The following is a 13,393-nucleotide window of genomic DNA, read 5'->3' as shown; positions in this document are numbered from 1 at the left end:
AGGTAGACTTTGGACTTTCTCCTGGCATTAGATGCTGAGATGTCTGTAGAACAGGGTCATATTCTGTAATTCAGAACCGTCTTGGTTTGCCGGGAGGATTTGAATCCATTTCTTCTCTTCATGTTCCAGCATTGTTCCTTAAACAACAGGCCACCTACAAGTCTTTAGCCCTGCTATGTGAGCTCAATTCAAACAGGAGATTTATAATAGGAGCAAATACCATAGGGGAAAAACAAGCTGACATATGGACTTCATGATAGGATGGTAGTGATGTTATTCCTCTATTTCCTATTTCCCAGATCAAAATATTTGGATAAAACAAAAAGATAACCCTGAGAACAGAGAGCACGGTCCAGTATTCCTTTTCTTCCATCACTATCCCGTAATGCAGAAAAATTCCTTCACTGCTGATTTGGCAACAACCTCCTCTCTTTTGTATCTGTTCCTCAGCTTTTTCATGACTCTCTCTCCTGTTATGATGTGGATGATGCTCACAGACCAACCTGCTCTCCTTTTATGACCAGTGACCCATCTGGTGGATGCAGGAAAAGCTGTGGATGTGTCTATTTGAACTCCAGCAAGGCCTTTGACACTGTCACCCACATCACACTCCTGGAAAGGCTGCAGCCCACGGCTGGGACAGGAGCACTCTCTGCTGGGTTAGGAACTGGCTGGATGGCTGGCCCAGAGAGTTGTGGTGAACGGTGCTGTATCCAGCTGGGGACAGTCACCAGTGGTGTCCCTCAGGGGTCTGTACTGGGACCAGTTCTGTTTAATATCTTTATTGACAACATGGATGAAGGGATTGCGTCTTTCATTAGTGAGTTTGTGGACGACACTTAAGCTAGGATTGTGTGTCAATCTGTTGGAGGGTAGGAGGGCTCTGCAGGGAGACTTGGAATGGTTGAATGGATGGGCTGAGTCTAACAGGATGAAGTTTATTAAGTCCAAGTGCCGAGTCCTGCATTTTGGCCACAATAACCCCCTGCATCGCCACAGGCTGGGGATGGTGTGGCTGGCAGTGCCCAGGCAGAAAGGGACCTGGGGGTGCTGGTTGACAGCCAGCTGAACATGAGCCAGCAGTGTGCCCTGGTGGCCAAGAAAGCCAATGGCTCCTGGCCTGGATCAGGAATGGTGTGGCCAGCAGGAGCAGGGAGGTCATTCTCCCCCTGTACTCAGCACTGGTGAGGCCACACCTGGAGTGCTGTGTCCAGTTCTGGCCCCTCGGTTTGGGAAGGACATCGAGACACTTGAGCACGTCCAGAGGAGGCAACGAGGCTGGTGAGGGGCTGGGAACACAAACCCTGTGAGGAATGGCTGAGGGAGCTGGGGCTGTTTAGCCTGGAGAAAAGGAGACTCAGAAGTGACCTTATTACCCTCTACAACTTCCTGAAAGGTGGCTGTGGTCAGGTGAGGGTTGGTCTCTTTCTCCAGGCAGCAACTGACAGAACAAGAGGACACAGTCTTAAGCTACGCCAGGGGAAATATAGGTTGGATATTAGGAAAAAAAATATTTTTTACAAAAAGAGTGATAAAGTACTGGAATGGTCTGCCCGGGGAGGTGGTGGAGTCACCATCCCTGGATGTGTTTTAAAAAAGACTGGATATGGCACTCAGTGCCATGGTCTAGGTGTCAGGGCATGGGCTGAACTTCATGATCTTGGCAGTCTCTTCCAACTTAGTGATTCTGTGATTTTTGTAATTCAAGTTCATCACTCACAGTACAAAATCCTCATGTTTAGCTTAATATTTGCAAAGTGCTGTGAAAGAATCTATAGGTTTGTGAGGTCCTGTGATGAAGAGGCCTGAAGTGGTAGAAGTCTGTGGACAGGAACTATGGGATCAGCAAGAATCCTTTGTTTATGACAAGTGAAGGAGTGCCAGATAAATCTCAGCACAAGCTGAAGAATTAGGAATTCGGAATCATAAAATAAGACTGGAATGGACCTTGAGAGGCCATCCCTTGTGCCTTGAAGGATCAACTCTACTTAAATCATTAAGAAGAGATATTTGTCTAATTTGTTCTTAAATAAATCCAGCAGTGGAGATTTAAATTCCTACCTAGGTAATCTACTCTAATACTTCTTTATCTGTACTGCTAACAAGCTTTTCCTACCGGTTTTCAAATCTCCTTGCTACATGGTAATTTTTTTCTCTCTTTTTTTTTTTTTTCTCATTTTATCTTTCAAAGATCAAGAGAAGGATTACTTCTGTCCTCTTTTCAGCATAATTCAACATAATATCATCTTTCTGTCACCCTTGTTTGTTTAAGATGAACAAGCATCTGCTCTTTCAGTCTTAGTTCCTAAATATTTCCAGAGACTCATAGAACCACAGAATGCTTTGCATTAGAAAGGACTTTAAATATCATCTTGTTCCAACCTCCTGCCATGGGCAGGGACACCTTCCACTATCCCAGGTTGCTCAGAGCCCCATCCAGCCTGGCCTTAGACACTTTCAGGGATGGGGCAGCCACAGCTTCTCTGGAAAACCTCTGGAAACCCTGCCAGAGCCACACCACCCTCACAGGAAAGAATTTCTTCTTAATACCCAATCTAAACCTGTTCTCTGTCAGTGTGAAGCCATTCCCCCTTGTCCTGTCACTCCAGGCCCTTGTCCAGAGTCTCTTTCTCCATCTTTCTTGTGGGGTCCCTTCTGGTACTGGAAGGATTTTCTATGTATCTCTTTATTCTTGTTCCTTTCCAGCCATTTTCTGGTATATCCAGAAATAGAATAATGGACAAGAATAATGGACAAGTCTCATGACATGACATGCAGAAAATCACACACTGTGTTATCTCGTGTCACTTGGTGCTTCAACCAAACCCCAAAAGTCAGATCAGGTTTTGTTCACATTTATCCATAAGATTCATAAAGATGAAGATGAATTTGTCTGTAGAAAGTTACTGGCATCAGGTTTCAGTGACAGTGAAGTCTTTACAAGTGTTGAAAGTTATGTTGGAAAAGGGAGAATTGTGTCTGATCAGGTTAGGCCAGAAAGAACCAGAAGTGGGATCACTTAAAAGAGCAAGAAAGGGGCAAGGAAGAAGCTCAGGAGGTTTACGAGTTTTAAGACTAGATGGAGTTAAGCTATTGATTGTCAATTTCTTTAGGAAGGGAAGTTACAGAACCAAAGCAGGGAGAAAAACAACCATAAATTTGAAGAGCTGGCAAGTACTTTGTGAGAATTATATTGAAATAAATGCCTTCAGTGTAATTTTTGTGGACATTGACTATAAACCTTTCAGTAAATTGCTTTCTTTAAACACACTAAGCCAAATCTCTTGCTTCAAAAGAGTCACACGAGATATTAATTTAGTTCTATTTATTTGTAAATGTCTTGGTAATGGCAGTCTGAGAAAGCAGACTGCCAAAGGCTTCTATGCATCTTTGCAGCTAGCAACTGTAGAGACTTAGAGAATTTGTGTTTGGACACCCGAAATCCACAGAAAGAATGGCAAGCATTGGATACCAAGTGGAAAACAGATAACTGTGTTGAAAAACAATAGAGCATCCAATAAACAGATGGGAGAGGGAAAGAAAAGAAACAAACTGACCAGAACCATGAGAGCAGACAAATCCTTGGGAACACTGTGCATAAACACACAGAGAACCACAGAATCATTTAGGTTGGAAAGGACCTCCAAGGTCATCCAGTCCAGCCTTTGACCAATCCTCACCTTGTCACCTAGACCAGAGCACTGAGTGCCATGTCCAGTCATTCCTTGGACATGTTCTGGGGTGGTGACTCTGCACCTCCCTGAGCAGTTCATTCCAGTGCTTTAAAAACCCTTCCAGGGAAGAAATTCTTCCTGAAATTCCTCCACTCAATGTGCCTTGCCACACAGGTGTGACTGTGTAACCCAATGAAAGAGGTCGTGCATATCATTCTTGTTCAGAGTGTGTAATAAGGAACATCACCATCAATAAACCAGGAATAGAGGAGAATCCATACCCTCTTCTGCTTGGTGAAGAAGTACAGATGGACTCCAGTTAATGATGTGGGCAGTAGAAGCTCTTGCCTTCCCATAAATCTTCAGAAATTGTATTTTCAGGATGTTTCTGCTTTCATTTTTTTGGGTGGAAGAAATTTTCCCACATTTTGCCAATGATCCCGTGCAAACTGAAATAGAAATACAATTAGAAAAGATGAAATTTTTAGTATTTGGGCAAGAACTTGGAAGTCAAATGGACAGAGAGTCTGCATTAACTGAAATGCCAAGGAGTCTCCACTCATGGGTCTTGGTATTGTTCAAATAGTCCAGCTGTTATAGTGTTTTGTTAAAACAGGGAGGAACTTGGATGTCTCTCTTCCTTAGGAACATTTAATTTCAACTTAAAATCCTGTGCTCTGTAAAATGTTTGCCAACCACTTTAGTTTATTTGAGATCTAATTCCCCAAGTCTGGTTCTTCCTTTTGCTATTTGATGAGTTTAAAAAAACCCCATAATTATTGAACCCTTAAGGGAAGTCTTTGAGGTCACTGTGGATTACTGCTGAGTTAAGACAAATTAATAAGGAAGGTAGATTGAGTAAAAGAGAATGAAACAAAATTAAAAAGCAAGCTGACTTGGTGACATTAAATATGTTTACAGGTACATTCCATTCTCACCTAACTTGATCTTGATTTATTTTCTCTACCATGGTTTCAAAATTAATTTTGATCCGATCAATTTGATGGCTTCACTTTGTCTTCCACCTTGCAAATGATAGGAGCAGACTCCTTTTTCTGAAGTTTTAACAGTATCTACTAAGTCACAAAGCAAAAGATAGCTTTGTTTGATAAAATCCTCAAAGAGGAGGCTCCAATAAAATAACTTGGGAAAAAGTGTCCAGTATTGGTAAAAGGGGAATTTGTAGCTACACTATTTTGTCTTGTTTCAAATCTCTCCTTTCTGCATCCTCAAGTTTCTTGTGCCAATGAGATCTTTAGTTTGGATTGTTTTCTCTAGATGCATTATCTTACATTTTCCCCATAACTATTCTAATTTTCCTGTTGGGTCCATGTTTCCAAATATTTTTAAAATTCTTTGCATGCTTTTTTATTAACCTTTTTGGGGTTTCATTACTCTTTCCTGTGAATCTTCCCTGGCCTTCATGAAATTCTTACTAACACTAATTAGTTAATGATCCTTGGTTAACCCTTTTCTTCTAAACAAATCCTTTCAATGTTATATTTAAGTCCTGTGTTTAAGGAGGATGAGAGTTTCATTAGGATAGTCGGGGAAGGAATGCTGAAGAATGAATGTTATCCCTCAGCTCTTTGGGGAAACTGTTTAGTACCAGTTATTCCTCCACTAAATGATTACACATGAAGGCACACTTTAAACATGCTTAAAGTTGTAAACTGTAAGGACAAAGTCAGATGAAAATTCCTTTGCTTTCCAAGAAGTTGGTAAAGGTGTGTGGTTACATTTTTTCACTCTCAGTGATGTGTGTGATCCAGTGATGTGCCAGAATATCCTGGGCCTTCAGTACATTTTCCTCTTTTATTTCTCTTCAGCCAGACATATCAACCTGCTCTCATTTACTTTCATTGATTCCTTTTCTGTTGTAATGGCCTACTCTGTCCTTTCTAGAACTGAATTTTCTCCAAGACTCATAACTGTTTGATTTTTTTAATTGGTAACTTGATTCCTTGGGGTGTTGGGATGGGGCCACTCAAAGGCTGAGTCACTTGGGGTGGCACAAGTTCTTCCCTCCCCTGGGTTCAGGGAGGTTAAATCTGGCTTTATCCAGCACTACTCCACTAGGAACAGGGACCACCTCGAGGTCTTTCTTTGTTCCTCTCCTCCTTTCAAGTGACACAGGAGATCCAGGTAGGTAAGCAGGGTTCCCCAGGGATGTGCTCCTTGGAGAACACACAAGATATGGAATCAGGTGCTGTTTACAGGGGCCTGGAGTGACAGGACAAGGGGGAATGGCTTCACGCTGACAGAGAGCAGGTTAAGATTGGATAACAGAAGAAATTCCTCCCTGTGAGGGTGCTGAGGCCCTGGCACAGGTTTTCCAGAGAAGCTGTGGCTGCCCCTTCCCTGGAAAGTCAGGTTGGATGGGGCAGCCTAGTCCAGTAGAAAGTGTCCCTGCCTGTGGCAAGGGGTTGGAATGGGATGATCTTAAAGGTTGTTTCCAATCGAGATCATTCTGTGATTCTACAATTTACACAAATCCACTCATCAGTATAGGAGTATTTAAATGGGTTGGATTTGAATTGTGTAATGCGCAAGCATAAATGATGCTATATTCTGCTACAGTTACCCACCAAATATGTTATTTGCCATTGAAATGGAGCATTTGGTTGTTTGGTCCTAGGTTAAGGGAGCTTCAAAATATGAGGCCAAATTTCAAAATTTAGTTTTACAGGTATTTACCCAAAGCATTACCACTGTTCTTGCTCAGTGAAAGCAAACAAAGGCATAAAATCTCTCTCTCTATCTGGCAAATACAATCCCATAATAGAACCTTCTCATTTTTCTTGATGAATTCTGTTTTATGTTGCTCTAGAATATCTTTAATAAGTGAGTTTCTGTATACTTGCTCAGTAGTTTTTAACACCCCTAAACTTGTGTTCATGCTACATGACTTATTCAAACTTTTGCTTTAATTTTTCATTTATCAGAGTTATTTTGAAAGTGATCTGGACTAAAAAGATTGTGATCGTCTACCAGTGTCCTGTCATATGAAACTATTTTTCCTTGACAAACATCCCATTAATAGGGAAGTCTAAACAGATCCTTGGTATGAAAGACAATCTCTTCCCTAGACTTCTCATCCCTGCATCTTATGTCACCATCATAAGAAATGGAGGGTTTAAGTCCTTGATTTTTAATAATTAACTCTTTTGCAGCAGAGAGCAGCTGGGCTCTCTGTTCTGCTCATTCCACATTTCCATCTTGCTTTGGGGCAGCAGCTGGGTCATTCCAATTTTTATTTGTGGAAACCTTACTTCCCATCAGTGTGAACTGCTTAGCTGCTCTGCTTGTGTTCAGGATGTTAGCATAAGGATGTTCAAGGAATTTGCAGTGGGTCTTTGCCTTTACTTAGAGTATATAGCTTATTTTTTTTGATAACTCCTTTGATCTGTCAAATCTGGGATAGTTGCTACGGTTCTAATTTTTTGTTAAAATACATTCCATGTGTTTGTCATGCATGTTTGTAAAATTTAATTATCACGTTCTTTCTAAATCAAAGGGAAATGAAGGAGAGATGGGTTCACATTATTTATTCTTATCAAACTGGATCATTATCTACAGAGGCTTAATTTGATGGATAGTGGATACACATGTGTATGTTTGAGGCAAACCCTGGAGACTACTCTCAGGGAAAATTCCCACTGTCAATATGAGTTTTGCCTGAGTAGAAATTTCATGTTTTGGCTCCTTGTTTTCAGAATGGGAATTATCGTTTTCTACTCAGAACACTCATTTGGCCTCGCAGTACCTTGGCTCACACGGTTTTCAATAAGTGTCTGGCAGCTGTACTGGCAAACTTCCAGCATCCTGGGATTCAGATCTATCCCTACATGGACATTTGGCCTTTGTGAAGTCATCACAACTATTTCTAGCTTGTTGTCCTAAGTGTAGAACTCTTCCCATTTCAGACAAAGAATTGATTCTGAACCACACTCTTTTTACAGCCGAGTGAAATTGTCCCTTCACATGGGTCAAATATCCCTAAGTCTGGACTGTAAAGAAATATTTTGTGCAAAATACTCATAAAAAGAATATATACAAAATGCATTCCAGGAGCTCTGTGGTCTGTTCAGGCAAGGGTAAGATGACTTGCAAATTCAACAAAGACAGATCAACTACTATTCCAGTCCAGGTGTAGGTGTATGAAAGGCAGTTTAAAGGATACTGGAATGTCTTACTAGGGAAGTTAAAGATAACTTGGCCAAATTTGAACAGAATATGCACTCAGAGCAAAATTGTCAATAGCAAAAATTAATTTAGCATCCAATGTTTTGCTTGGCATTTATTTTCTTTATTTCACCTAGTTCTCATTCAAATCACTTTTCAAAAGTTGCTCTGACCTCTGGAGACTGCCCCTCATGTCCCAGAATGCTTTGCTTAGCAGAAAGTAAGAGTAAAAAAGGAAGAGAACGAATTCAGGTCTGCAGTAGCATAGTTTATCTAGATCTCCTCAGTTTCTTACAACTTCATTTATCTCCTTTCCCTGCTTTGATCAAGCTGTCTCCTCTCATGTAGCCATCCATGCCAGATATCTTCATTCTTTCTTCATTTAAGTCTAAAGATATTTGTCACATCCAGTCTCTGAATCTTTATGTAAGGAAGAATGGTAGCAAATAATGCAAATCAACAGAAGCCAGTAAAAATTTAAGAAGCATCAGGACACAGGTGTTGACTCCAGCAACTTTAAATGCTTATTGTTGTATTTTTCTCTGTCCTTTTCTCATCCTGCTTACCACCATTTTTGCTACTGATCAGCTTTATTAATGTTAGAGTTTACCTGTGCCTCACTATTTCTTAGAGTTCCACATGTTGTCCAGAGGAGGGACACAAAGATGATCAGAGGGATGGAGAACCTCTCTTACAAGAAAAGGCTGGGAAGAATTGGGATTGTTCAGCCTGGAGAAGAGAAGGCTTTGGGGTGACCTCATTGTGGCTTTGCAGTGCTTGAAGAGAGCCCACAGGAAAGATGGAGAGAGACTCTGGACAAGGGCCTGGAGTGACAGGACAAGGGGGAATGGCTTCACACTGACAGAGAGCAGGGTTAGATTGGATATTGGGAAGACATCCTGTGAGGGTGGAGAGGCCCTGGCACAGGATTTCCAGAGCAGCTGTGGTTGCCCCATCCCTGAAAATGTTCCAGGCCAGGTTGGATGTGGCTCTGAGCAACCTTGTGTAGTACCCGGAAGGGAAGTGTCTACTGAGTGTGTCTCAAACACTGATACTGGAATAGCCATGGAGCCAACCAAGAATTGTTGGTAGACACAGGCAAGGGTTGTTGGTACCAGCATGCCAGGAGGAAGAACAAAACGTGACTGGTGAAGGGGCACATGTGGAGGTAGTGCAGCACTTTTCTGGGGCAAACATCTTGGTCAAGTCCACAGAGGCACAACAAAAAAAGTGTGGGAACGAGGCCAAGAAGTGGGCATGGACTGTAGAGGGGATCAAGACCATCCAAGACCCGTGAAAGCTCCTGGCCCATTTCCAGAAAGGTCTGAAAGGATGGAGGGTTCAAGATACCTATTTGTGTGCAAAACAAGAAACTTATCTTCAGGGGAGAAACCCATCCCTGAAAGGGAAACCCCCAGCACGCCTAGGTGGCACCCCTCAGGATCCTGAACATCCCATCACCCCATCAGGGATCCACACTGGAATTAGGGCTGCTCATCTCTTTCTCTCTCTTATTAATCTCCTTTCCTCTCTTCCCTTTCATCTCATTCTTTTATCCAAAGCCCACTGCCATGTTCTTTTATAGTAGGTTAGAGACTACACACCAATTTCCATGCCAAGTGTGCAATTAATAATTAAATCTCTCCGATTGTTTGCAAGACCCTGTGACTTTTGCCATTCCTTACAACCAAAAACATTTACATATCACAGTGGAAGGTGTCCCTGCCCATGGCAGGGGGGTTGGAACAAGGTGTAAGGACCCTTCCAACCCAAACTATTCCAAGAATCCATGATTTAAATAATACTTTATCACATACCTTTTGAATGTGTTAGGAAAACCTCACTATCAGGATAAAAAAATAGTTTGGAGGTCTCACTGCATTTATATTCTCACATGCAACAGAGAATGGTGAGGTTTGTGTCTGCTGTGGTGAAAATGTCACAGGTACAGAAAATGAATATCACCTGTATCTCTCAAGGAATTCTGGTGAAGTTCCCATTCTATTGCTGACGTGTATTAATTTAAAATAGTTTTTTGTTCTTTTAATGACTATCAGATTAATTAAAAAATGTTAATAACCCATTATTTTGGATGGGGCTGATATGCAAAGGTTCTAATTATAGCAAAGAGAGATTATATGATCAATGCTGTAGGAATAGGCTTTTTTTTGTGGGAGATGTCAATCCAAATTCCAGCTCTGAATGAATTCAGAACTTGGTGGGAATGAGGAGATGCATGATATTTTTCTCTTTTGTGAACTGTTCACTTGAAAAGCCTGGTAAATTTTTGTCACCTAGTTTAATTTATGCTCTGATTTGGGAAAGAAAAATATATTTTGCAAGGGCACATGGAAAAGTTATTGATTAGGGGAGCTCGGCCAGATCTGACAGCCTAGTCCAAAAGATGTGTGGAGTGGAATAATTTTGATGGCTTTGTTTGTGAATGTGGCCAAAAATTTTGGGGATTTTCTCTTAATCATAATCACATTTGTTTGTTTGTTTGTTTGTTTGTTTTTGTCTTTTTCAGGAGCATCCCAGGCCAGAGTATGAAACCAAACTGCTGCAGAAAAAGCTGAAAAATAAGAACATCACAACAGAAAGTACAGACAAGGTGAGATGCAGCTTCCTCTTTTCATTTATGTGGGATTTGTGTTTTGTTATGTTGTGATTATATTTTTGTCTGTGTCTCAGCGGTTGCAAAAGGCATGTTTTGGTGTTCTAAATTAGTCTTTTGAGCTGGTCGGTGGTAGTGTGGTGAAATGCAGGCCTGCAGTGCCATTGCAGGGCTTTGAAGACATGTCTTTCAAAGTAAAGCAATTTGCATAGAAATGGGGTTGACAGGTGGTTCAGGATCTAATCTGTAGAGTAGTGCCTGATTCCCCAGATAATCATCACAGAATTCTTATAGCAATCCCTCATCCCTCAGAATGACAGTACTTTCTGCATAATGAAGAAAGCAGCTTTTATTATGGTGATTTCATTTCCAAAGGTAGCCTTGGTGTCTTTAGTGCTGCTGCAGTTACACAATTGTGAAGTTTTAATGGCATTTCCAGGAAAATGGAAAAATAGTCAGTAGATCATTTTCAGACTGAAACGGGTTCAGGATTTTTATGGCTATTTCAAACTTTTTTGAACAAAGCCTTTTTTATCAATCTCCTCTTGTAAATTGTTGACTGAGGTCTCTTTTCTAAACATTCACAAATTATGTAGTCCTGGTCCATTAGGCTTGGTTAACAATTGCTCATTCCCTGCATTCCACGTGTGCCAGCAAAGTCAACGCATTCCAATACCATATTCAGCTTCCAGGGAGAAAAAAAACAGTTTAATTTGCTTACAGGTTGAGAATCAGTATCCAAAGGAGAGAATTTTCAAGTTTTCAGGTTTGGTCCAAGAAATTTAGCTTGTGGAAGAACTTTATTATCCCTTTCTTCTGCTGACCACTGCTGTAAAGTGTTTCCAGGGAATCTTCCATTTCAATGAGTGTGCCTGTTACCTGTTGTGCCCAACCAAACTCCACAGAAGATCATGGAAAGATTCTCAATTATTTTAGTGTGCTCTTGATCTTGCCCAATAAGCAGAGACTCACAGAGCACTGTGGAGTCTTACACATTGTACAGCTCTCTTGGCCTTCCAAGTGAGGAATCAAGGACTGTAAAAGTCCAATAATATAGTTGCTCTTCAGCTTTTTTTTTTGGCTTAAAGTAGATGGGAACTGGAAACAAGTCAGCCATTGATGCTGTAGAATAGTATGATTATCTTGCTTATCTGAGATACAGAATTAATTATAAATTAGACATTAATTTAAGGTAAAACAAAAAAGAAATAGAAAAAAGTCCCAAACAAAAATCCCCCAAAACACCAACCAAATGAGAAAACCCCACACCAAAACCCCAAAAATAACCCAAGAAGAAATGTTCAGTGAATAGGTGGAAAACAAGGAACAATGTAAAGATCCTGCACTACAAAAGTAGGAAAAGCTCCTTTCAGACATCAAGAATGAAATGGCTAACATGGAATATTTTTTGTCAAATTGCTTTATGTGCCAATGTGGATGGAAAAATTACTGAATTTCTTAATTAGTGTTCCCCAAATTACTGAAATATATTCCAAGCAACTGAGCAATTTTCCATTAGTGAACATTCTGGCTTACTAATTTTGTCCAGCAAATGGCACATTAGTCTGGGTTTGGAAGATGTGATGCTCACGCCTTTGTACATCAGTGTCTTATGAAATGATGAGATCAATAGATGTTGATGTGAGAACTGCAGAAGAGGAAAAAACCTAAACATAACCGTTCGATTAAACTGTCCTAATTGTGGAAATGCACTATCACAGGTTGCTTTGGAAGACCCTTAGAAGTTAGACATTGAAAGTGATGAGTATTTAAGATTGTAATAATTATTTAACCTTATTTTTAGAGATTTCAACCTTTTCTTTTTGCAAGACCATAAGCTCAGGAGATTTTGTGTGGCAGGTTAATATTAGGGCACAGGTTTCTGTGAGGTCTCCGGCTCAGTATTTGTCTTATTGGGTGGAAGCCAGGGTGCAGAACTTTGTCATATTATTAGGGGAGATCTAGTGGCTGGACAGGCATCAAAGCAGAGATGTCTCTGTAGTTAAAGATTCAATCCTCCTAATTTCTTGGTTTTGTGTGAATACACAGATGTCTGTGAGGTCTCTATCTCTTCATGTTTTGGTTGACGGTCTAATGTCATGGCAGAAGTCTCTGTGAAGTTTTCTCCTGAATATTTTTAGCTAACTAGTGCAAATTAAAGGCATATCTTTTTTGGTGTGGCTGGTCAACAACTGTAGTGTGCTGCATTAATATCAAAGGACTGGCTCTGGTGCTGCTGCCTAAAATTTCTCATTACTTATTTAACATGAAGTCAGAAGTCTTCAATTCAGCAGCTGTGGCTTGTTGGGATAGAAATGATGCCAAAGGGTGGCTATTGTGAGAATACTGGTCTGGAGCTTACTTAAAGGCATATATTTCTATAAAATTACTGGCTTGTTGCCAGTATGTTAATTCCTCTGTTCCAGTGAGGAAGTGACTGGTTTTATGGCAAGAAGTGGCTTTTATGTGCAAAGCTCTGTGTACAGTGCATTTTTTTTCCCTTGCCTTACTCCAACAAGGAGTTCTTGTGAAGCTAATTGGGTTATTTTTGCAATGAAGGGACAGGGGTTTGTTTAGGGGCTGCTTTTGTGATTGTACAAGAAAGGTGACACCACTTACATCCTCTCTTAAATGATAACTTGGGAATACAAATTCAGAGGAAACCAGCACACAGTTTTCCCTCTCTGCTGTTCAAGTCATTAACTTTAATGAGTGTGGAAGATGCCCAGCACCTGTCAGGGCCAGTAAACATATGAGTCACTCTACCCAGGCAGCAAATTCCAAATCAGCCTGATGAGCCTGGCAAGACAAAGTATGACACATCTAGTGTATTACTTGCCCAGTGGGGTTTGTGTTCTAGAATACAGCTCTCATACAAAACACCACTTGGGTGTGTTTCCACGACTCAAATAAGCAAAGA

General features: G+C 40.8%; 1 protein-coding gene across 1 annotated transcript in view; it reads left to right on the top strand.

Moving 5' to 3' along the window:
* ANO2 (anoctamin 2) overlaps window positions 1–13,393 on the top strand; it is a 138,094-nt gene that overhangs the window by 57,622 nt on the left and 67,079 nt on the right. The window contains exon 13 of the mRNA XM_053977572.1: window positions 10,387–10,470. Coding sequence (XP_053833547.1) covers window positions 10,387–10,470 — 84 coding nt within the window. The remainder of the gene's footprint in view (window positions 1–10,386; window positions 10,471–13,393) is intronic.

The sequence above is a fragment of the Vidua macroura genome, chromosome 5 (genome assembly GCF_024509145.1).
Source record: "Vidua macroura isolate BioBank_ID:100142 chromosome 5, ASM2450914v1, whole genome shotgun sequence".
In the NCBI taxonomy this organism is placed as follows: Eukaryota; Metazoa; Chordata; class Aves; order Passeriformes; family Viduidae; genus Vidua; species Vidua macroura.
Note: the sequence above shows the minus strand (reverse complement) of the source record. Positions and strands in the feature narration are given on the sequence as shown.